General features: G+C 39.1%; 1 protein-coding gene across 3 annotated transcripts in view; it reads right to left on the bottom strand.

Moving 5' to 3' along the window:
- stx18 (syntaxin 18) overlaps positions 1–25,204 on the bottom strand; it is a 53,861-nt gene that overhangs the window by 8,218 nt on the left and 20,439 nt on the right. The window contains exons 2-12 of one of the 3 annotated variants that reach the window (XR_009802224.1): positions 22,451–22,518; positions 19,936–20,051; positions 19,792–19,869; positions 19,656–19,722; positions 19,490–19,581; positions 16,050–16,141; positions 11,207–11,265; positions 11,049–11,118; positions 10,902–10,982; positions 4,063–4,313; positions 1,037–3,313 (exon numbers count right to left, since the gene is read on the bottom strand). Coding sequence is in view for 1 of the 3 variants with exons in the window: in XM_061875293.1 (XP_061731277.1) it covers positions 4,218–4,313; positions 10,902–10,982; positions 11,049–11,118; positions 11,207–11,265; positions 16,050–16,141; positions 19,490–19,581; positions 19,656–19,722; positions 19,792–19,869; positions 19,936–20,051; positions 22,451–22,518 (819 nt within the window). In the remaining 2 variants the exon portion in view is untranslated. Of the gene's footprint in view, positions 1–1,036; positions 4,314–10,901; positions 10,983–11,048; positions 11,119–11,206; positions 11,266–16,049; positions 16,142–19,489; positions 19,582–19,655; positions 19,723–19,791; positions 19,870–19,935; positions 20,052–22,450; positions 22,519–25,204 lie in introns of those variants that run through there. The other 2 variants (XR_009802225.1, XM_061875293.1) reach the window with 2 other exon arrangements.

Below are 25,204 nucleotides of genomic sequence, written 5' to 3'. Positions count from 1 at the left end.
CACGACACCCCTGAGAGCAGCACGCCCACGCAGCTACAAGCCTGCAGACGATTGCCTTTCTACACACCTGGAATTGATTAGGGCGTGCTGCTTAAAAGACCAGTGGACCCAGGGATCCCCGCGGGAACTTAGTTTCTCGTATGGTGAACATGTTTTACTTCTGTTTTCGCTGGATTTCGACTGCCTCCCTCGTTCCTCGACTCTTCGCTCGCCCCTGATCCTGCCTGCCCCATGGACTTCCTCGTTCCTTCGCTCTCGTCAACACTTTGGTAACACACACTTCAGCTAATCTACACACATAGTCACACGGAAACACTCTTGGATTTTGTCACACTCCATTATAGAGTTCAGTAGTATTGTTTGTTATTATTATATATACATTGACTATATATAATACATTTATGAACATTACCAACCTCTGGTGTCAGTCTGCCGTCATCTCCCCTTCGTAAACATAACACTGATTTAGCCATTACTTTACCACATTTGACATGTGTTTGGGGTCATTTTCCTGTTGGAACACCCAACTGCGCCCAAGACCCAACCTCCGATAATGATTTTAGCTTGTCCTGAAGAATTTGGAGGTAATCTTCCTTTTTCATTGTCCCATTTACTCTCTGTAAAGCACCAGATCCATTGGCAGCAAAACAAACCCGGAGCATAATACTACCACCACCATGCTTGACGGTAGGTGTGGTGTTCCTGGCATTAAAGGCCTCACCTTTTCTCCTCCAAACACATTGCTGGGTATTGTGGCCAAACTGCTCAATTTTTGTTTCATCCGACCACAGAACTTTCCTTATCTTTCTCCGTGTGATGTCATATTTTCAGTAGAGCCATAATAAATTCATAAAAGAAGCAAACTTTATGATTGTTCTTTTGTGACCAACAAGTATGTGCTCCAATCACAAAAAACTAAGAATTGTAGAAATGATTGGAAACTCAAGACAGTCATGACATTATGTTCTTTACAAGTATATGTGACTTTTTGACCACAACTATAGAGCAAATGGGTGTAATATGTAATGATACATCATTGATAATTCATGTATTTTATTTCATAATATGACGAGGGCCAATACAAATACAAGCTGCAGGCTAAAAATGTCTCCCAGGCTGCACTTTGAGACAATAATCTGTTGAAATGGTCTCATTCAGCACATACTAAGCAGAACAGACCGCCGCTTTCTGCTGCTAATCATTTCATCTACAATCCTGACAGAGATTTCATTCATCATCCGTTATCAAATCATAGCCTGAAGCCGGGAAAGACGGCGGAAGCGAGCAGGAAGTGAGAGATGAGCTGGTTTAATGGTCATCTGTCCTGCTGCCGAAGGCAAAAACATTCTCAAAGTGTGATTTATGGACACATTGTTGTTATGTGACAGCAGGTCTGCGTGCAACCTTCAAGTGCTTTTACACTGTTGTTAAAAAAGACCGTTTTTCAGTCAGGCGTTGGGCAGGAGTTCAATCTTTTTGGTGGGACCGCCAGCAAAGACCGTCGCTCGGTTAAAGTGGACATTGTGCTCAAATGTTGAAGGGAACTACACTTTGTTTGTTTAGGATTTTGCTCATCGTCCACAATTATTATGAAAGACAAGAAGACACGTGTCTGGGATTGTAAATAATTCAATGTATATACTAGGGATGCACCGATTAATCGGTAACCGAATATATTCGGCCGAATATGGCAAAAAAAGCCACATTCGGCCTTCGGTGGAATGAGTTAAAAACAAGGCCGAATAGTGGCGTGTGACGCAATTTTTTGACGCGGTGACGCAATCAACCAACGTGCAGTGACGTTGGAATATGTTGTGTACCTGTATAAGTGTATGAGGTTACAAGCACACACTTATTGAGATTTAGTGGGTCTTCTGTTTACATTATTAGCCTGTTGTGTAGGCTACCTGTATAAGTGTATGAGGTTACAAGCACACACTTAATTGAGATTTACTTGAGCCTTCTGTTTACATTATTAGCATATCTACTGTGGCTAAGCAGACTTTTGCCAAAAGGACAATAATTTATTTGTTGTTGGTTTATCCACTTTAATGCACTTTATTTTTTTTGGAAAGCATGTTTTGTTTGAAGGCCTAATATAAATGAAAAACTTTGTGCTTTTTTTGAAAAGCAAAGGCTACTGGAATATTAAAAAAATGTCAATATTCAATAAAAAAATACTTTATTTGAAAAACATGTCTAAATATTTATTCTAGGCTATTTATGCAATATAAAAAAAATTGTGAACAACTGCATTCATTATTCGGTATTCGGCCAAGCGTTTAAATTTTATTCGGCTTCGGCCACAAATTTTCATTTCGGTGCATCCCTAGTATATACTCTAATGATTAACTTCTGTGATGACTGCATTATACTGATAGTATATATTTCTACCATGAATTGATTTACGTGGACCCCGACTTAAACAAGTTGAAAAACTTATCCGGGTGTTATCATTTAGTGGTCAATTGTACGGAATATGTACTGTACTGTGCAATCTACTAATACAAGTTTCAATCAATCAATCAATCAATCAATCTTTTTATTTTATTTTTTAAAAGATGAAAAACGCTTGCAAGATGTGGCTTCAAAGCCTCTAAACAACTCCATCAATGTTTTATATACACACTGCAAGTATACACATATATATATATATATATACAAAATTGTGGAGGGGGCGTGGCTTCGCGGGACCTGGCGCACCCCTTTTCGCTGCAGGCCACGCCCCCTCCACGATAATGTAATACAGACACCTTCATGACAATATGGAATATGTACGATATTTACCCTATTTTGGTCATTTTAATCATCGCCGGAACTAATTCCTCAGCACATTTCTTCCTTTTTGCATAGCAACGCACTTCCTACTTCCGGCAACAAATGTGTCTGTGTGTCTTCTAATCATGGCAGAATTGATTGATTGATTGAAACTTTTATTAGTAGATTGCACAGTACAGTACATATTCCGTACAAATTCACCACTAAATAGTAACACCCCAATAAGTTTTTCGACTTGTTTAAGTCGGGGTCCACGTAAATCAATTCATGGTAGAAAGGGTAAGAAACAACGAAGACGACTAATTTTGGAGAACTGAGGATTCAACTTTTTAATTTTTTTTTTAAGCTGAATATACTGAGGATGAAATGCTGCTTATAGAAGCCAGCATGAAGGAAGAGTGAGACGTTGGAGCCGAGAGAGTGAGGTTAAAGTGACTCGAAGCTGCAAAATGTGGAATTTGAAGTCAAGCTCTGTCAACATAAACGGAGTGCTTACCCAAATAAACCGGAAAGAAATGTCCCTGGCCATCTTGACCTAACAGACAACAGTCCATCGAGTGAGTCACACTTTAATGTTGATCATGTTACTCGCAGCATGTTATGCGTGTTAGTAGAACTACAGTATATACACTGTCTGGCTAGCTGTGTACAAACAAAACATGTAATAATACTTTACAGATACTGTAATAAGATTGGTTTTCAGTCAGTACAGATTTGTGTCTTATCACATTGTGTTGTGGCTTGTGCAGCTATTTGAGACACTCTTGATTTAGGGCTATATAAGTAAACATTGACTGATTGATTACAAACTCACGCGTTTTGTGTTGGTGCAGTTGCTATCTTTTTTCTTGCCATAGCTCCATTTTACAGCGAATACCGTAGCACGCCGATGTGTTAGTACGCTAGAAAGTCTTCCTCGGTGTTTGCTCTTACAATAACAATGTTGCTACAGTTTGTTATTATACTGGTTACACAACTTAAATTAAGTATTGTTGACAGTTTATGAATGTATATTTAAAGTGATTTAAAGGTAGAATTGATTGCTCCCATTAGCTACATTGCTAGCCTCCAAGATCGAGACACATTTGTTTGGGGTTCCAGGTTCCATCCTAGTCACTGCCATTGTGTCCTTGGGCAAGATACTCCCAGTGCCACCCACACTGCTTTAAATGTAACCCAGATAATACGTTTCACTATGTAAAGCGCTTTAAAGCCCTAGAGAAAAGCGCTATACAAATAGAAATCACTTCACTTTACATGTTAGAATGCAAAAGAAAAACCAACCTTTTGTCTTCTTGTCCCTCGTAATGATTGTGAAAGGTTCCAAAAAAATTAAAAAAAAGTGCAGTTCCCCTCTACAGATGATGAGGAAGTGGTCTCTGTTACCAGTCTCTATAGTCCAAGGTGACACAAGTACTCGGTGGCATCATCTTGTCCTGCTAGCTGTCGTACCAGTCCAGGAAGAGCAGCGAGAAGGAGCACATGACCAGGAAGAAAAGGATCCACACACGGAAGCCAGCGTTGTTCTTGATGGCCTTTTCACACAAACAAAGAAACATAAAGCGTATGTTATTGAAGTCCTGGTCAAACGTCTACATCAGGGGTGTCCAAAGTGCGGCCGGCAGCTAATCGTTTACCGGCCCCCCACATATTCTGCAAAAATTGCAAAATTGATAGTATTGCAAAAATTGAAAAAAAAAACATTTAAAAAAAGTGAAATGAGATGTAATCTAATGAGAAAAAATGGCAATGTTGACACAAAGATGCCATACAGGAAGTTTTTTTGTTCCTTTTGTTTTTATTTTTTATTTTTTCCATTGCTCAAAAAAAAAGACAAAAGAAAGTCTATGTTATAATGAATTATTACCTAAAAATGATCTCTTTAAAATGTTTTATGTGGAAAAAATATTGCATATGTTGTGTGGTTGCCATATAAAAACATCAAAGTTTGACAAAAGAGCATAAAACAAACAAAATAATAGTTCAAACTCAAAATCGACGGATATATCGGAAGTTGATCTTGAAATTTAAGTGTTAAAAGTAAAAAAAAAAAAAGCTAATAAAAAGGCATCACTTTATGAGTGGGGAACCTTTTGGATCTCAAATATATTTAGTAGGATTTTATTTACCTTTTAACTGTGATTACTCAAAACTATTAAATATTTTAAAATCAATGGTGTCCTGCATTATTGATCTTTGCTAAATAAAGGAACTCTCTTGAAGGAAGTCAATAAAGTATCTATCTATCTATCTATCTATCTATCTATTTATACACTGCATATTTCAGTTTTACTATGTTAAGTGAAGTGAATTATATTTATATAGCGCTTTTCTCTAGTGACTCAAAGCGCTTTACATAGCAAAACCCAATATCTAAGTTACATTTAAACCAGTGTGGGTGGCACTGGAGGCAGGTGGGTAAAGTGTCTTGCCCAAGGACACAACGGCAGTGACTAGGATAGCGGAAGCGGGAATCAAACCTGCAACCCTCAAGTTGCTGGCACAGACGCTCTACCAACCGAGCTATGCCGCCCCAAAAATTATCTAAAAATTATCTCTTTAAAATGTTTTATGTGGAAAAAATATTGCATATGTCGTGTGGTTGCCATATTAACACATCAAAAATTTGACAAAAGAGCATAAAACAAACAAAATAATAGTTCAAACTCAAAATCGACAGATATATCGGAAGTTGATCTTGAAATTTAGGTGTTAAAAGTAAAAAAAACAAAAACTAATAAAAATGCATCACTTTATGAGTGGGGAACCTTTTGGATCTCAAATATATTTAGTAGGATTTTATTTACCTTTTCACTGTAATTACTCAAAAATATTAAATAATTCAAATCAATGGTGTCCTGCATTATTTATCTTTGAGGGATTTAATTGCTAATTAAAGGAAAATTCCTGAAGGAATCAATAAAGTACTATCCATCTATCTATCTATCTATCTATCTATCTATCTATCTATCTAAAAAACTGCATATTTCAGTTTTACTATAAAAAACAAAGTTGTCTTTGACAGAAAAGGCATAAAACCTTATTTGTTTTACTTTATATCAACCTCAAGTTGAAATAGAGATTTACTGTAAATAAAAAATAATCCATCCATCCATTTTCTACCGCTTGTTCCCTTTTTTTTGGGGGGGTCACTGGCGCCTATCTCAGCTACAATGGGGCGGAAGGCGGGGTACACCCTGGACAAGTCGCCACCTCATCTCAGGGCCTAGACAGACAACATTCACACTCACATTCACACACTAGGGACCATTTAGTGTTGCCAATCAACCTATCCCCAGGTGCATGTCTTTGGAAGTGGGAGGGGCCTATCCCCAGGTACATGTCTTTGGAGGTGGGAGGGGCCTATCCCCAGGTGCATGTCTTTGGAGGTGGGAGGAGCCTATCCCCAGGTGCATGTCTTTGGAGGTGGGAGGGGCTTATCCCCAGGTGCATGTCTTTGGAGGTGGGAGGGGCCTATCCCCAGGTGCATGTATTTGGAGGTGGAAGGGGCCTATCCCCAGGTGCATGTCTTTGGAGGTGGGAGGAAGCCGGAGTACCCGGAGGGAACCCACGCAGTCACGGGGACAACATGCAAACTCCACATAAAAAGTAATAATAATAATTTGACTTATTTTTAACATTTTAGTGACTGAGACCCTCTATGCTCCCAGGATCCCTAAGGATGAAAAAAATCCATATATTTTGTCATGGTTTGAAAAGGAGAAATATCAAAATGGCCCCCGCATGATTAAATTTTTCCATGTGCAGCCCTCTGTGGAAAAAGTTTGGACACCCCTGGTGTACATACACCTGTAAAGAACATCATGTCATGGCTGTCTTCAGTTTCCAATCATTTCTACAACTCTTATTCGTTTGTGATACTTGTTGGTCACAAAAACATTCATGAAGTTTGGTTCTTTTATGAATTTATCATGAGTCTACTGAAAATACATACAGCAATGTTATTATTTGCTTACATGTCCTTTGGCAAGTTTCACTGCAATAAGACACTTTTGGTAGCCATCCACAAGCTTCTGCTTACATTTTTGACAACTCCTCTTGACAAAATTGGTGCAGTTCAGCTAAATGTGTTGGATTTTCTGACAGGGACTTGTTTCTTCAGCATTGTCCACACGTTTAAGTCAGGACTTTGGGAAGGTTATCCTAAAACCTTCATTCTAGCCTGTTTTTGGGGTCATTGCAGAGGTGGGTAGAGTAGCCAGAACTTGTACTCAAGTAAGAGTACTGTTACTTTAGAGATGTATTACTCAAGTAAAAGTAAGGAGTAGTCACCCAAATATTTACTTGAGTAAAAGTAAAAAGTATGTTGTGAAAAAACTACTCAAGTACTGAGTAACTGATGAGTAACCTGTTTGTTTAATGATGACGGCAACAAGTAATGCACAAAAACATAAAAATAGCAATGAACAAATTCAGAGCCAGGAATATCTCTGAAGCAACTAAAACAATAATATATATTAAATAATATATATTTGGTTTTACACTGTATTGAAAAAAACATTGGAAAAGGAATTTTACCTTTGCAACCTCATTATACTATTGGCTAAGTTTTATATTCATAAATGTAAGTTTCTCAATACCCGACCTGTTTTTTGTGCCTTTAAAAAAGACTTAGAACTCTACATTAAAACACTCTAACAAGCAAAAAGCTGTGAAAACAATGATGCTGTGTTCCAAATTTAAGTTATTTACTGAGATTGAGTGAGTCTATGGCTTTGCACTTTGTTTATTTTATATATATATATATTTTGCATTCTATTTTAGTTACTTTGAATTTACAACCCCCTGGCGCTGTTTTGTACGGTTTTTATACTGTTTTTGTACTTACTTTGATGATTATTTTCAACTGTTTGTAAATGTTGAAATTTATAAATAAAGGTTTATAAAAAAAAAAGTGCAATTAATCATGTGACCGCCTGGCTCTGTTTGATTGGTGACTGCATATGATTGGTGAAACGGAGTCAAACGTCACCAGTGACTGCATTTGATTGGTAAAAAGGAGTCAAACGTCACCAGTGACTGCATTTGATTGGTAAAACAGAGTCAAACGTCACCAGTGACTGCATTTGATTGGTGAAACGGAGTCAAACGTCACCAGTGACTGCATTTGATTGGTGAAACAGAGTCAAACGTCACCAGTGACTGCATTTGATTGGTGAAACGGAGTCAAACGTCACCAGTGACTGCATTTGATTGGTGAAACTGAGTCAAATATCATCAGTGACTGCATTTGATTGGTGAAACTGAGTCAAATATCACCAGTGACTGCATTTGATTGGTGAATCTGAGTCAAATATCACCAGAGACTGCATTTGATTGGCAAAACGCAGGCATGTGATATATCCTACTTTTGAAGGTCTGTCTGACAAACCAAAACAAACAAAGCGTGCATTAACAGATCGATAAATATCAGTAGCGAGTAGCGAGCTGAATGTAGATAAATGGAGCGGAGTAAAAGTAGCGTTTCTTCTCTATAAATATACTCAAGTAAAAGTAAAAGTATGTTGCATAAAAACTACTCTTAGAAGTACAATTTATCCCAGAAGTTACTCAAGTAGATGTAACGGAGTAAATGTAGCGCGTTACTACCCACCTCTGGGTCATTGTCCTGTTGGAACACCCAACTGCGCTCAAGACCCAACCTCCGGGCTGATGATTTTAGCTTGTCCTGAAGAATTTGGAGGTAATCCTCCTTTTTCATTGTCCCACTTACTCTCTGTAAAGCACCAGTTCCTTTGGCGGCAAAAAAGGCCCAGAGCACAATACTACCAAAACCATGCTTGACGGTAGGAATGGTGTTCCTGGGATTAAAGGCCTCACCTTTTGTCCTCCAAACATATTGCTGAGTATTGGGGCCAAACAGCTCAATTTTTGTTTCATCTAACATCACATGGAAAAAGATAAGACCTTCCGAGCAAAGTTATGTGGTCAGATGAAACATTTAGCTGAACTGCAGCAATTTTGTCAAGAGGAGTGGTCAAAAACTCAGCCAGAGGTTTGTAGATGGCTACCAAAAGCGCCTTATAGTTAGAATAATTATGTATATATTATCATACTAACTTCAGTATGCTTAAAGTCCGTTGCTTTAGTTATTAGCTTTTGTGCTCAAGTTAGACTTTTTCTAATCTATGCGAGGACAAAACTTCTTGTCTGAGTGGTGGCCTCAGCCACAGATGTTATCTTTGTTTTAGCCTGCTAACAGCCAAGGACTTCAAGGACCTCAACGAAGATAAGATGACAACACGCAGACGAAGCAGAGACAAGGCCCCCAGCCCATTCCGTCACATACTGTGCCTCCTGGACCTGCTTTGCATAATATATGTGACCACTCCTTTTAGAGGCGGCCTCAGTGATGTTGACTATGGAGCGCTGAATAAAAAGAGGGACGCGGGAGCTGAACCTCAGAGCGTAGGACGAGACTGTGACTAAGTGTGCAGCTCCATGCTTACTCCTCATGAGCTAAATTTAACTCTGCATGAGTCCTTGCATCTTGTCTGTTTAATAGATGTCATCAGTGTTTGAACCTGACACTTATTGCAGAGAAACTTGCCAAGGGACAGCCCGGAAGTTGGGTCTTGGGCGCAGTTAGGTGTTCCAACAGGACAATGACCCCAAACTAGGGACGTAACGGTACGTGTATTTGTATTTAACCGTTTCGGTTCGGTACGAGGGTGTACCGAACGAGTTTGTAATCTAAAGTCTTAACAAGCTGCTTTGCTTCTTCTGCCTGTGTCTGAGCACCCAGCATTGTCCCGCCCACACAACCATCTGATTGGTTACATACAAAGCCAATCAGTAGTGCGTATTCAGAGCGATGTAACAGCCAATCAGTAGTGCGTATTCAGAGCGATGTAACAGCCTATCCGCAGTGCATATTCAGAGCGCATGTAGTCAATGCTTCAGCTTCGAACAGATATGTGTTAAGCAGGTGAGCAGCGGACAGCGTACTCTCCCCAAATTATAAAAAACACCTCCCAGTCACAACTACTATTAAGATCACTATGAGCCCGTTAACCGTCTAGAAACTTAAACTGCAGCTCAGCTCGCTCGCAGTTCTGGCTTGAGGTGAAGGCGAATTAGCTTTTAGCTTAACGTTAGCTCATTTTGTGTGTGTGTGTGTTAAGGTCAGCAAAGCCCTATCTGTCTGTTATTTCACTTGAACTCCATGGTATTGCTATTGTACTATTGTTTCAGCAATAGTTACATTAATCATTAGTAATGTAGCAGCCTAGTTTTGAATAGCAGGGTCCCTGCTAACACATGTTGATAAAAAATATAACATTTACATAATAAAAGTCAACTACAGGCTTCCCAAATGCTGTAATAAATTAAGCATGATGAGTTGACTTGAAACAGTTTAATGTTGCACTTTTTATATGTAGAAGAAAGGTGTTGTCATTTTATTTAATCAAAGCAACAACTTGAGGCAGTTTAAAGTGGATTAACGTGAGCAGAATTATTATAGTGTTCCCAATGTTAAAATGATAAAGCCATTGTTTACAAATTTGGTAAATAAATAACCAAAAAATATATATTTTGTTTTCTTACTGTACCGAAAATGAACCGAACCGTGACCTCTAAACCGAGGGACATACCGAACCAAAATTTTTGTGTTACACCCCTACCCCAAACACACGTCAAAAGTGGTAAAGGAATGGCTAAATCAGGCTGGAATGAAGGTTTTAGAATGGCCTTCCCAAAGTCCTGACTTAAACGTGTGGACAATGCTGAAGAAACAAGTCCATGTCAGAAAAAACAACACATTTAGCTGAGCTGCACCAATTTTGTCCAGAGGAGTGGTCAAAAATTCAAGCAGAAGCTTGTGGATGGCTCCCAAGAGTGTCTTATTGCAGTGAAACTTGCCAAGGGACATGTAAGCAAATATTAACATTGCTGTATGTATACTTTTGACCCTCACATTTTCAGTAGAGCCATAATAAATTCATAAAAGATCCAAACTACATGAATGTTTTTTCTGCTCCAATCACTACATCACAAAAAAATAATAGTTGTAGAAATGATTGGAAACTTGTAAAGAACTGATGTTCTTCACAAGTGTATGTAGACTTCTGACCACCACTGTATTCTTATTTGAAGCTCACCTCCCGTATATCCTCATTGCCTTCCTTCACGTTCTCTGTGGCACCCACCACCAGCTGGTGAATGTTGTCTATCTCCGTCTCCTGCCAGGACAAGAGCCCCGTCACTCACAGGACTTGACATGTTGACGCCAGCAGCGGTCAGCTTACTTGTTGGAGGACTTTCTCGGAAAAGATCTCCTGCAGTCGAGAGATTTCCACCACCTTCCCCTCGATTTGTCTGACGGAAGCAACAGCAAAGATTTGGGATATCTCTCTCGAAATAGGAGCTGAAAGGCAGAGAGATGGCCATTCCTATGTTGGCTCACCTGACTTCATCCACCAGGCTGTTCATCTCACTCACCAGCCTCTGGTTTTCCTGCTCAAACTGCACACATGGAAACAACAATTAGGGGCCAGTGAACAGTGTTTGACCATTTTCACGAAAACATTTGTGATCACCATTGCCGATTAATAACACCGACCTCAGGCTGATACTGCATGTATTTGTAGTCCCCCCGCTGAGAAGTTAGCAATTTATTATTTACCTCCATACAGAACATGGAGTTGCTACCCTAATAGAATAAAAAACACCTCATCATCTAAACAGCATTTCTTAATATTCCAAGTATGATTATCACTGAAGGACATGTTACACACAGAGGCCAAGATGTTCTACATCAGAGATCCACTATGGACTGGACTCTTACTATTATGTTAGATCCACTATGAACTGGACTCTCACACTATTATGTTAGATCCACTATGGACTGGACTCTCACACTATTATGTTAGATCCACTATGGACTGGACTCTCACACTATTATGTTAGATCCACTATGGACTGGACTTTAACAATATTATGTTAGATCCACTATGGACTGTACTCTTACTATTATGTTAGATCCACTATGGACTGGACTCTCACACTATTATGTTAGATCCACTATGGACTGGACATTCACTATTATGTTAGATCCACTATGGACTGGACTCTCACACTATTATGTTAGATCCACTATGGACTGGACATTCACTATTATGTTAGATCCACTATGGACTGGACTCTCACACTATTATGTTAGATCCGAAATATGGACTGGACTCTCACTATTATGTTGGATCCACTGTGGACTGGACTTTCACTATTATGTTAGATCCACTATGGACTAGACTCTCACACTATTATGTTAGAACCACTATGGACTCGACTTTCACAATATTATGTTAGATCCACTATGGACTGGACTTTCACTATTATGTTAGATCCACTGTGGACTGGACTTTAACAATATTATGTTAGATCCACTATGGACTGTACTCTCACTATTATGTTTGATCCACTATGGACTGGACTCTCACTATTATGTTAGATCCACTATGGACTGGACTCATACTATGTTAGATCTACTATGGACTGGACTCACACTATTATGTTAGATCCACTATGGACTGTACTCTCACTATTATGTTAGATCCACTATGGACTGGACTCTCACTCTTATGTTAGAACCACTATGGACTGGACTCTAACTATTCTGATCCACTATGGACTGGACTCTCACAATATTATGTTAGATCCACTATGGACTGTACTCTCACTATTATGTTAGATCCACTATGGACTGGATTCTCACTCTTATGTTAGATCCACTATGGACTGGATTCTCACTCTTATGTTAGAACCACTATGGACTGGACTCTCACTATTATGTTAGAACAACTATGGACCGGACTCTCACTATTATATTAGATCCACTATGGACTGGACTCTCACTATTATGTTAAATCCACAATGGACTGGACTCTCACAATATTATGTTAGATCCACTATGGACTGAACTCTCACTATTATGTTAGATCCACTATGGACTGGACTCTCACTATTATGTTAGATCCACTATGGACTGGACTCTCACTCTTATGTTAGAACCACTATGGACTGGACTCATACTATTATGTTAGAACCACTATGGACTGGACTCTCACTATTATGTTAGAACCACTATGGATTGGACTCATACTATTATGTTAGATCCACTATGGACTGGACTCTCACTATTATGTTAGAACCACTATGGACTGGACTCCCACTATTATGTTAGATCCACTATGGACTGTACTCTTACTATTATGTTAGATCCACTATGGACTGGACTCTCACACTATTATGTTAGATCCACTATGGACTGGACATTCACTATTATGTTAGATCCACTATGGACTGGACTCTCACACTATTATGTTAGATCCACTATGGACTGGACATTCACTATTATGTTAGATCCACTATGGACTGGACTCTCACACTATTATGTTAGATCCGAAATATGGACTGGACTCTCACTATTATGTTGGATCCACTGTGGACTGGACTTTCACTATTATGTTAGATCCACTATGGACTAGACTCTCACACTATTATGTTAGAACCACTATGGACTCGACTTTCACAATATTATGTTAGATCCACTATGGACTGGACTTTCACTATTATGTTAGATCCACTGTGGACTGGACTTTAACAATATTATGTTAGATCCACTATGGACTGTACTCTCGCTATTATGTTTGATCCACTATGGACTGGACTCTCACTATTATGTTAGATCCACTATGGACTGGACTCATACTATGTTAGATCTACTATGGACTGGACTCACACTATTATGTTAGATCCACTATGGACTGTACTCTCACTATTATGTTAGATCCACTATGGACTGGACTCTCACTCTTATGTTAGAACCACTATGGACTGGACTCTAACTATTCTGATCCACTATGGACTGGACTCTCACAATATTATGTTAGATCCACTATGGACTGTACTCTCACTATTATGTTAGATCCACTATGGACTGGATTCTCACTCTTATGTTAGATCCACTATGGACTGGATTCTCACTCTTATGTTAGAACCACTATGGACTGGACTCTCACTATTATGTTAGAACAACTATGGACCGGACTCTCACTATTATATTAGATCCACTATGGACTGGACTCTCACTATTATGTTAAATCCACAATGGACTGGACTCTCACAATATTATGTTAGATCCACTATGGACTGAACTCTCACTATTATGTTAGATCCACTATGGACTGGACTCTCACTATTATGTTAGATCCACTATGGACTGGACTCTCACTCTTATGTTAGAACCACTATGGACTGGACTCATACTATTATGTTAGAACCACTATGGACTGGACTCTCACTATTATGTTAGAACCACTATGGATTGGACTCATACTATTATGTTAGATCCACTATGGACTGGACTCTCACTATTATGTTAGAACCACTATGGACTGGACTCCCACTATTATGTTAGAACCACTATGGACTGGACTTTCACAATATTATGCTAGACCCACTCGACGTCACATCTGCGGTCCTCTCCAAGGTTTCTCATAGTCATTCACGTTGACTTCCCACTGGGTTGTGAGTTTTTCCTTGCCCTTATGTGGGATCTGAACCGAGGATGTCGTTGTGACTTGTACAGCCCTTTGAGACACTTGTGATTTAGGGCTATATAAGTATACATTGATTGATTGATTATTGTGTACTATTGACTTTGTTGTGCTCAAACCATTTGATGTAATAAAAGAAGGAAGTCATTGAAATACTACATTAATATTGTTAAACTGTCAATAGCACTCAGCATAATTAAATAGAAACATTTACAGTTCATGCACGTGATCGTATCAACCGATTTACTAACAGATGATCGATATTGGCATCATAATACTCTCCTCTACTTGTTATTTTTTCCACTTTTAATAAGAAAAAACAATATAGAATCTGTTTTTCTCTAACATTTCCTTCCACAAAAGATGTATAATGACAAATGCATGCCCATATAGGACCACAGTACTAGATCTCAATCAGAGTGAAATAGCTCCCCCTCGTGGCAGATTTCGTCAATTACAGTCTGCCAAAATGTCATGTAAAATGGTTTTACGACACATTTTAACTGCACTTATTTTTGCAATTTAGCCTGTCAATCACAATCCTTATGTAAGACAAGAAGACACATGTTTTTCATTATTGATGCATTCTAACTCGTAAATGAACGCTAGTAAAAGTCAGCCAACAATGCCGCTAATGAGAGTACTCTATTGCACCCATGAAGCCCTTTAAAACAGCAAAACAATATTTTCATTTACATGTCATTACTTGAATATTAACTATCGATGTTGTTATTGGAAGCACAAACGAGGAACTACTTTTTGCGGCGCCGTGATCAGTTAGGTAACTAGCTTGTACTGAGCTGCTGCATCGCCTCTGAGTTGGTAAAAGTAAGTTTTATATTATAATTAATGCCTCTCACTTCTACAGTGGAAGGTTGGGGCCATACACCGAGAAATTAGTCAACTTTGACATTCAACTTAGACCCGCAGATGGCAAGAAAGACAGAAAAAATGCTCGCTTGCAGACACCTGTTCTGCCTGCATGGGAATTATGATTAATTCTTCTTCTAAACGGGAGGATATGAACACCCGCTCAGTCAGCATCCCAGTGAGAGCAGACATTGTACAGTAAGTGGTTGTTCTATTATCTTCCTAGTTTGTTTATCTTGTAAAACACTTAGCAATAGTAATACTTGCTGGATCTGTTTATCACTCAGCTTCTAAAACGTGTAGTTCGTCCTCCGTATATTCAGGCTCGAAAATATAAGGTTCTGGATCATTATTTGTCGCAAAGTAGTCTTTGTTGTCTTTAATATTGGGAAATCAGCAAGAATCCAAGGAGAAAAAGACAAAATGTTGACATCAGTTACACACACATATAAATATGAATGTATGTATGTATGTATATACATACATACATACATACATACATACATACATACATACATACATACATACATACATACATATATATATATATATATATATATATATATATATATATATATATATACATACATACATACATACATACATACATACATACATACATACATACATACATACATACATACATACATACATACATACATACATACATACATACATACATACATATATATATATATATATATATATATATATATATATATATATATATATATATATATATATATATATATATACATATATACATATAGGAGTTTAATGTGTACCAATAAGAACAAAAATGAAGTCTAAGAGGTCACAAACCATTTGAATCTCCTCAGGAGAAAGCTCGTCCTCCACTTTGCTCTCTTCCCACAGGTTGATGCTCGGGTCCAGCACCTCTGAAGCATTCTTGTCTACAACAAAGACACACAGAAAGATCCACTGAGTGTGCTGTCTTTAGGTACAGTCAGCCTAGTGTAAATGCAGGCTTATGTCATGAGTCCAAAAGGCCTCATATTGTATTATACTGTGATGTATGATTTATGTCAAAGATCTCCGAATTGCAGCCTGGGGGGTCATTTGCGGCCCGAAGCTAACTTTATAATGTCCTGCGGCACAATCTAAATATAGCATTAATAAAAAAGACCCCATAAAACATGGAATAATAGAGCACGCAGGTGAAATGTAACGAGAAAAGGTTGCAATGCTGATTTTAATAACACAAAGCTGCCATGCAGACTGTTTTTTTTTTCTTTAAAACGGTTATTGCTCAAAAAATAATGAATCAAAATCAATGTTGTTATGAATTACAGACCTACTACGCAAGGCTCCGATAGTCCCACATTAATTATTGCACATTGAAATATTTTTGGGGAAATAGTGCATACTGAGTGTGCTTGCAAAAAAAGAATGAAACAAACCTTAAAAACTATTTATTAAGACGTATAATTTGGGGCGGGGGGTACTAGGATGACAGGGGATGCAAAACATTAACAGTGCAATACGTTTTTCATAACATGGTCACTACTGCCTACTTTGTCTTGTTATATTCTTATTTTACTGTTATATTGTTATTCCCATTGTTTTTATTCTTTTTGTAATATTTCTCTATTTTGTTTCCATTTAAACCCCCATTATTTACTTTTTACTTTTATTTAAATTGATCTCAACTCTGTACACTGCTGCTGGAATTTTAATTTTCCTGAAGGAACTCTCCTGAAGGAATCAATAAAGTACTATCGATCTATCTATCTATCTAATTGACGGATAGATCTGAAGTTGATCAAGAGTTTTGAATGTTAAAAGTTTATTGAAAAAAATACTTATTTTTAACTCTTCTATGCCTGGTGACCTTTTAGATCACTGAAAATATTAGTGTTTTTTTTAATGGTCATTGTTCAAAAATAATAAAACAACAAAATCAGTTAATTATTGGCCTCTTTAATAACTTCCCATGAAATATTCCACTATAAACATTGTTTGGGGAGGGTAATTTTATATTTTGTGGGATTTTACCATAAAAAAACAGGGGTTTCTTTAACAAAAAGGGTATAAAACATGACTTATTATTATATTGCTTTCGTCCTCTCCAAGGTTCTCATAGTCATCATTGTCACCGACGTCCCACTGGGTGTGAGTTTTCCTTGCCCTTATGTGGGCCTACCGAGGATGTCGTAGTGGTTTGTGCAGCCCTTTGAGACACTAGTGATTTAGGGCTATATAAGTAAACATTGATTGATTGATTGATATACTTAAGTTGATCTAGAGATTTAAGAGTTGAAAAAATAATAACATAGGCCTTATATTTAACATTATGACTTCTGGGTCCTTGTGATTGAACTTGAGGGAGAGCCCTCCAGGTAGAAAAATCTATTTATTGTTATGGTTTTTAAAATGAACAAGATCAACATGTCCCCCGCATGCTTTCATTTTTCAATGTTGCTGCCTTCAGGGGCAAAAGTTTGGACAGCCCTGATCCATGTAAGTTGTCTTATTCAGGGTGACGACTCATTATAGTAAAGAGTTAGCAAGTTTAAAAACATTGGGAATCTACTCAGAACGTTAAAGGGGAACATTATCAGCAGACCTATGTAAGCGTCGATATATACCTTGATGGTGCAGAAAAAAGACCATTTATTTTTTTAACCGATTTCCGAACTCTAAATGGGTGAATTTTGGCGAATTAAACGCCTTTCTGTTTATCGCGCTGGAGGCGATGACGTCAGAATGTGACGTCGCCGAGGTAACACACCCACCATTTTCATTTTCAACACATTACAAACACCGGGTCACAGTCCTGTTATTTTCCGTTTTTTGGACTATTTTTTGGAACCTTGGAGACATCATGCCTCGACGGTGTGTTGTCGGAGGGTGTAACAACACAAACAGGGAGGGATTCAAGTTGCACCACTGGCCCGAAGATGCCAAAGTGGCACGAAATCTGCCGCCAGACCCCCATTGAATGTGCCAGAGTGTCTCCACATTTTACCGGCGATGCTAAAGCAGACATGGCACAGAGATGTATGGATAACCTGCAGATGCATTTGCAACGATTAAGTCAACGAAATCACAAAGGTGAGTTTTGTTGATGTTGACTGCCAGCTAATCGATGCTAACATGCTACGCTAATCGATGCTAACATGCTATTTACCGTCGGTGCTAAAGCAGACATGGTACAGAGATGTATGGATAACCTGTAGATGCATTTGCAACTACATTACATTTCCTTCCACCCACATTTAATGCGAAACAAACACTTACCAATCGACGGATTTAAGTTGCTCCAGTGTCAAAAGATGCGAAAGTCCTGATCGTTTGGTCCGGACATTTTACCGGCGATGCTAACGCAGCTATTCGGCCATGCTATGACTATGAATTCGCTCAATAGCTTCAGTTTCTTCTTCAATACTTTCATACTCCAACCATCTGTTTCAATACATGCGTAATCTGTTGAATTGCTTAAGTCGCTGAAATCAGAGTTTGAATCCGAGCTAATGTCGCTAGATCTTGCTGTGGTATTCCCATTGTTTGTTTACATTGGCAGCACTGTGTGATGTCACAGGGAAATGCCCAGTGTCTTCGCAGAGAGCCGAAAATAAGGCACTTTAAAGCTTTATTTAGGGATATTCCGAGACCGGTAACATTTTGAAAAAAACTTCAAAAAATACAACAAGGCCCTGCGATGAGGTGGCGACTTGTCCAGGGTGTACACCGCCTTCCACCCGATTGTAGCAGAGATAGGCGCCAGCGCCCCCCGCGACCCCAAAAGGGAATAAGCGCTAGTAAATGGATGGAAATACAACAAGCCACTGGGAACTGATTTTTATTGTTTTTAACCCTTTTGAAATTGTGATAATGTTCCCCTTTAAAGAAAGTGATCAAAATACTGTAGACCAATGGTGTCTAGACTTTTCCAACTTTGATGCATTTTCTGCATGCTAAGCTAAGCTATCTGAATAAAACGTTACAGGTGACAAAGCAAATGATTCTAATATCTAATAAAAGTGATAATTATTGATTTGTATTTTTTGTCCCATTGAGTTGAGTTTTTCCTTGCCCTGATGTGGGCTCTGAGCAGAGGATGTCATTGTGACTTGTGCAGCCCTTTGAGACACTTGTGATTTAGGGCTATATAAGTAAACATTGATTGATTGGTTTTTAGAACAGAGTGGGGCCGATAAAAAAACAAGCAATGTCTCTTTCTGTAGAAAAAACAAGAAATATTCATCATGCATAGACCTACACAAGACTGGGTAACATACCAGCACTCTCCTCCTTTACACTCTTTTCCTTGGCAGGCTCCTCATCTACTCTTTTCTCCACGCGACTCTGCTGCTCAGATCCCAGCCGGGACCTGAAAACCAAGAACTTCATGTGTTTACAATCCTGACACGTAACCGAAATAATAATAAAACAACAAATACCCACAGTCTCTTCTTGTCCACCATTCTCTTGACTCGTATGGCCCTCTGCTCCGAGTACAGCTTACAAACTCCTTTATAACACAAACACAGTCCACAAAAACACCCCAGGCTAAACAGTATTTATTCTCCTTTGAACTCACCTTTCAAATACATGTCAACGAGGTCCAAGACAGCACGCCTGTGCTCTTTAGTTTGGGCTGATGTCACCTGCTTCTCAGCTAGAAAGTCAAAACGAAGCAAAACTTAACGACTGGTCTTCTCAGGTCGCTGTAGATGTTACACACCTTCAGTGCGTAGCTGCTTGATAGCCTCGGAACATGTTCTCATGAAGATCTGGGCATCCTGGTCGATTTGATCGCGTTCACTGTCTGTCATGCGGGAGAGGTCTGATGAGATGAGACTGGAACACAAAACAACAAACATCAAGGAAATACACAATGTTGCGTCTGACCAGTCTTCCTCTCAGGGAATTAAAGTCGCTGGTCAATCCCGAGTTCTTTCAGATGACATATTTGTTGAGTTAAAAGGACCATCACGACAGAATAGGAATATTATCAAGTTTTACTAAAGCTTTAGGAGACCAGTCCTACAGTGCGCTGATACCAGCATCTAGAAGAGGTCTGAACAGCCCCCACCCAGCCCAGAAAGAAATACAGCCTCATTGTTCTAATACAGATAAGATAAGAAGGCAGTACTCCAACTCCCACATTCCAACGCTGCAAGGTAAGGCATAGAGTTTACTTGTGGACATCAGATACAAGCATAGAGAGTACACGGAAAAATATTAGCTGCTTTAAACATGACTATGAATAAAGACAAAACTCTTAAAAATATATGCATTCTCAACAAAACTGATGTGTGTGCTAAGAAAATCCATATGTGCCCTGTTAGTAGTGATTGGTACTTTTTACATTTCAACTGATACGCTGCCAATTCCCGATACCAGGGAATCAATGCTAGGACTTAACGATACAAATTTCCAGTTCTATTGTGTGTGTTTATGTAATTTGTTCATAATAAAATACGTTGATTTCAGTTGATTCAGTTGGATTATGAGAGTCCAGTCCATAGTGGATCTAACATAATAGTGTGAGAGTCCAGTCCATAGTGATCTAGCATAATAGTGTGTAAGTCCAGTCGATAGTGGATCTAACATAATAGTGAAAGTCCAGTCCATAATGGATCTAACATAATAGTGAGAGTCCAGCCCATAGTGGATCTAACATAATATTGAAAGTCCAGTCCATAGTGGATCTAACATAATATTGTGAGAGTCCAGTCCATAGTGGATCTAAAATAATAGTGAGAGTCCAGTCCATAGTGGATCTAACATAATAGTGTGAGAGTCCAGTCCATAGTGGATCTAACATAATAGTGAGAGTCCAGTCCATAGTGGATCTAACATAATAGTGTGAGAGTCCAGTCCATAGTGGATCTAACATAATAGTGTGAGAGTCCAGTCCATAGTGGATCTAACATAATAGTGTGAGAGTCCAGTCCATAGTGGATCTAACATTATAGTGTGAGAGTTCAGTCCATAGTGGCTCTAACATTATAGTGTTCGAGTCCAGTCCATAGTGGATCTAACATAATAGTGAGAGTCCAGTCCATAGTGGATATAACATAATAGTGAGAGTCCAGTCCATAGTGGATCTAACATAATAGTGTGAGAGTCCAGTCCATAGTGGATCTAACATAATAGTGAGAGTCCAGTCCATAGTGGATATAACATAATAGTGAGAGTCCAGTCCATAGTGGATCTAACATAATAGTGTGAGAGTTCAGTCCATAGTGGATCTAACATTATAGTGTGAGAGTCCAGTCCATAGTGGATCTAACATAATAGTGTGAGAGTCCAGTCCATAGTGGATCTAACATAATAGTGTGAGAGTCCAGTCCATAGTGGATCTAACATAATAGTGTGAGAGTCCAGTCCATAGTGGATCTAACATTATAGTGTGAGAGTTCAGTCCATAGTGGCTCTAACATTATAGTGTTCGAGTCCAGTCCATAGTGGATCTAACATAATAGTGAGAGTCCAGTCCATAGTGGATATAACATAATAGTGAGAGTCCAGTCCATAGTGGATCTAACATAATAGTGTGAGAGTCCAGTCCATAGTGGATCTAACATAATAGTGAGAGTCCAGTCCATAGTGGATATAACATAATAGTGAGAGTCCAGTCCATAGTGGATCTAACATAATAGTGTGAGAGTTCAGTCCATAGTGGATCTAACATTATAGTGTGAGAGTCCAGTCCATAGTGGATCTAACATAATAGTGAGAGTCCAGTCCATAGTGGATCTAACATAATAGTGAGAGTCCAGTCCATAGTGGATCTATCATGGCAGCTAAATGGAAAACATTTTAGTCATGTAGCTGAGTAAGGAAGTCAAAAATCAGATTGCCGGAACAAACTAAAACTGCATGAGGCCGGCACACATAGCTACAAATGGATTCTTGATGGATTTTCCCACCACTAATAGCAAAAGGGCCCCACCTACAGACATCTTTAATGTTTAGTTAATGTGTTGTGGTGAAGACTTATAAACAAACCAAACAAGCAAAACACACCCGCCAATAATACAGGGGGGACCTTGAAGAGACGTTTTTTTTTTTCTTTCCTTCCCCAGGACGTTAATCCTTTTCTGCTTGGTTGCACTTCAATTATTGCCGACAACTAGACTGGAGCCTGCTGCTAAAGACCACACTGCTCGCGACTTGCCGGAAGCAGACGTACACATTTTGGAGACGGGCAGCATTTGCCACGTATAGAAAGTAGACGGCTGTAATCTTACCTTCCTGAACTCACATAATCCTTCCTGTGTTGCAGCAAAAAGTCTTTGAGCTTGGTGATGTTCGTGATCTAGAGGGGGGAGAAAATAGTAGTTATTAGTATGACCGTGTCAATGCATGTACAAACCCTGTTTCTATATGAGTTGGGAAATTGTGTTAGATGTAAATATAAATGGAATACAATGATTATTCAATTGAATGAACTACAAAGACAAGATATTTGATGTTCAAACTCATAAAATGTTAATTTTTTTTTGCTAATAATAATTAACTTAGAATTTCATGGCTGCAACATGTGCCAAAGTAGTTGGGAAAGGGCATGTTCACCACTGTGTTACATCACCTTTTCTTTTAACAACACTCAATAAATGTTTGGGAACTGAGGAAACTAATTGCTGAAGCTTTGAAAGTGGAATTCTTTCCCATTCTTGTTTTATGTAGAGCTTCAGTCCTTCAACAGTCCGGGGTCTCCGCTGTCGTATTTTACGCTTCATAATGCGCCACACATTTTCCATAGGAGACAGGTCTGGACTGCAGGCGGGCCAGGAAAGTACCTGCACTCTTTTTTTACAAAACCACGCCGTTGTAACACGTGCTGAATGTGGCTTGGCATTGTCTTGCTGAAATAAGCAGGGGCGTCCATGAAAAAGACGGCGCTCAGATGGCAGCATATGTTGTTCCAAAAACCTGTATGTACCTTTCAGCATTAATGGTGCCTTCACAGATGTGTAAGTTACCCATGCCTTGGGCACTAATGCACCCCCATACCATCACAGATGCTGGCTTTTGAACTTTGCGTCGATAACAGTCTGGATGGTTCGCTTCCCCTTTGGTACGGATGACACGATGTCGAATATTTCCAAAAACAATTTGAAATGTGGAATCTTCAGACCACAGAACACTTTTCCACTATGCATCAGTCCATCATAGATGATCTCGGGCCCAGGGAAGCCAGCGGCGTTTCTGGATGTTGTTGATAAATGGCTTTCGCTTTGCATAGTAGAGCTTTAACTTGCACTTACAGATGTAGCAAACAGCTGTATTTAGTGACAGTGGTTTTCTGAAGTGTTCCTGAGCCCATGTGGTGATATCCCTTAGAGATTGATGTTGGTTTTGGATACAGGGATGGAAGGTCACGGTCATTCAATGTTGGTTTCCGGCCATGCCGCTTACGTGCAGTGATATCTCCAGATTCGCTGAACCTTTTGATGATATTATGCACCGTAGATGTTGAAATCCCTAAATTTCTTGCAATATCACTTTGAGAAACGCTGTTCTTAAACTGTTTGACTATTTGCTCACGCAGTTGTGGACAAAGGGGTGTACCTCACCCCATCCTTTCTTGTGAAAGACTGAGCATTTTTCGGGAAGCTGTTTTTATACCCAATCATGGCACCCACCTGTTCCCAATTAGCCTGCACACCTGTGGGATGTTCCAAATAAGTGTTTGATGAGCATTCCTCAACTTTATCAGTATTCATTGCCACCTTTCCCAACTTCTTTGTCACGTGTTGCTGGCATCAAATTCTATTTATTATTTACAAATTTTTTTTTTATCCGTTTGAACATCAAATATGTTGTCTTTGTAGCATATTCAACTGAATATGGGTTGAAAATGATTTGCAAATCATTGTATTCTGTTTATATTTACATCTAACACAATTTCCCGACTCATATTGAAACGGGGTTTGTAAAAAAAAGCCACAGAATACAGGAAGCCATGTGGACGGAGCCACATAAAATGCATAATCAGGTTCTTATTGACGGTGACAGGCGAGCAATGTCTGTCCATCCACGTGAACCAACAGTACAAGTATTTGCCTTTGGACAATTCACTCAATTCAAACTTGCCATTTCCCCGTCAAAGCTGTCTCATAAATTAAAAAAAAAGAAGGGGGGGGCTCCTGCACACAGAGCACTGACAGAGTGATCGCAAATAAGCTTTAAATCCAGGATGTGTTGCTATTTATCGCTGAGTGTGTGTGTGCACAGGGAAACCAAAGGAAACATGCTTCAATCCAATATTTGCTCCTGTAATTCAGTCAAATATATAAAAAAAAAAAGAGCCAATTGCTTCCCGGTCTACGGAGTTGGTACTGGCAGTGGGGAGCCCTTACAACGCTGCCTCTGTTGGAAGCTCTGGGACAAGCTCGGGATTGAAAAATGACACAATGACTTTGACTGTGACAGCGGTGGGAGATTATTATGATAGCATAATGATCCCGTCTTTGGCCTTCAACCTTTCCACTCTAACAACCTCAATTATCTAATTGGCCTGGCTGTACGCATTAATCTGGCACCGGCTGTCTAATAATGTCTCTAAACATCCATTCCAACATCACGGGAGCCTCAAGCAGGGTTTTATTTGAGCCGACTCTGGAAATGTGGAGGGAAAAATATAAGGTGTCAGAATTTCACAGGGCGCAGCAATTTGTTGGAGACATAGCTGTCCTTCTCTTGTTTGTGTGACGGCTGCTACACCCTTGCAATAATACAATTATACGGGGTCAGGAGTTAATTGTTGTGCAGAGCAGTTAGGCTTGGGAGGAGAAGTAAAGGAGGAGCTGAATGGGTATTTTGGATGAAACACTTTTAAAACCGTAGTCTGAGTTGTGCGTTGTAAGAGATGTAAGAGGGATGTGTACTATGGCATTTAAGTCTCACCTTAAAACTCATCTGTATACTCTAGCCTTTAAATAGACCTCCTTTATAGACCAGTTGATCTGCCGCTTCTTTTCTTTTTTCTCCTATGTCCC

The sequence above is a fragment of the Nerophis ophidion genome, linkage group LG16, assembly GCF_033978795.1.
Source record: "Nerophis ophidion isolate RoL-2023_Sa linkage group LG16, RoL_Noph_v1.0, whole genome shotgun sequence".
NCBI classification, from domain to species: Eukaryota; Metazoa; Chordata; class Actinopteri; order Syngnathiformes; family Syngnathidae; genus Nerophis; species Nerophis ophidion.
This window is presented reverse-complemented; position numbering and strand designations above follow the sequence as displayed.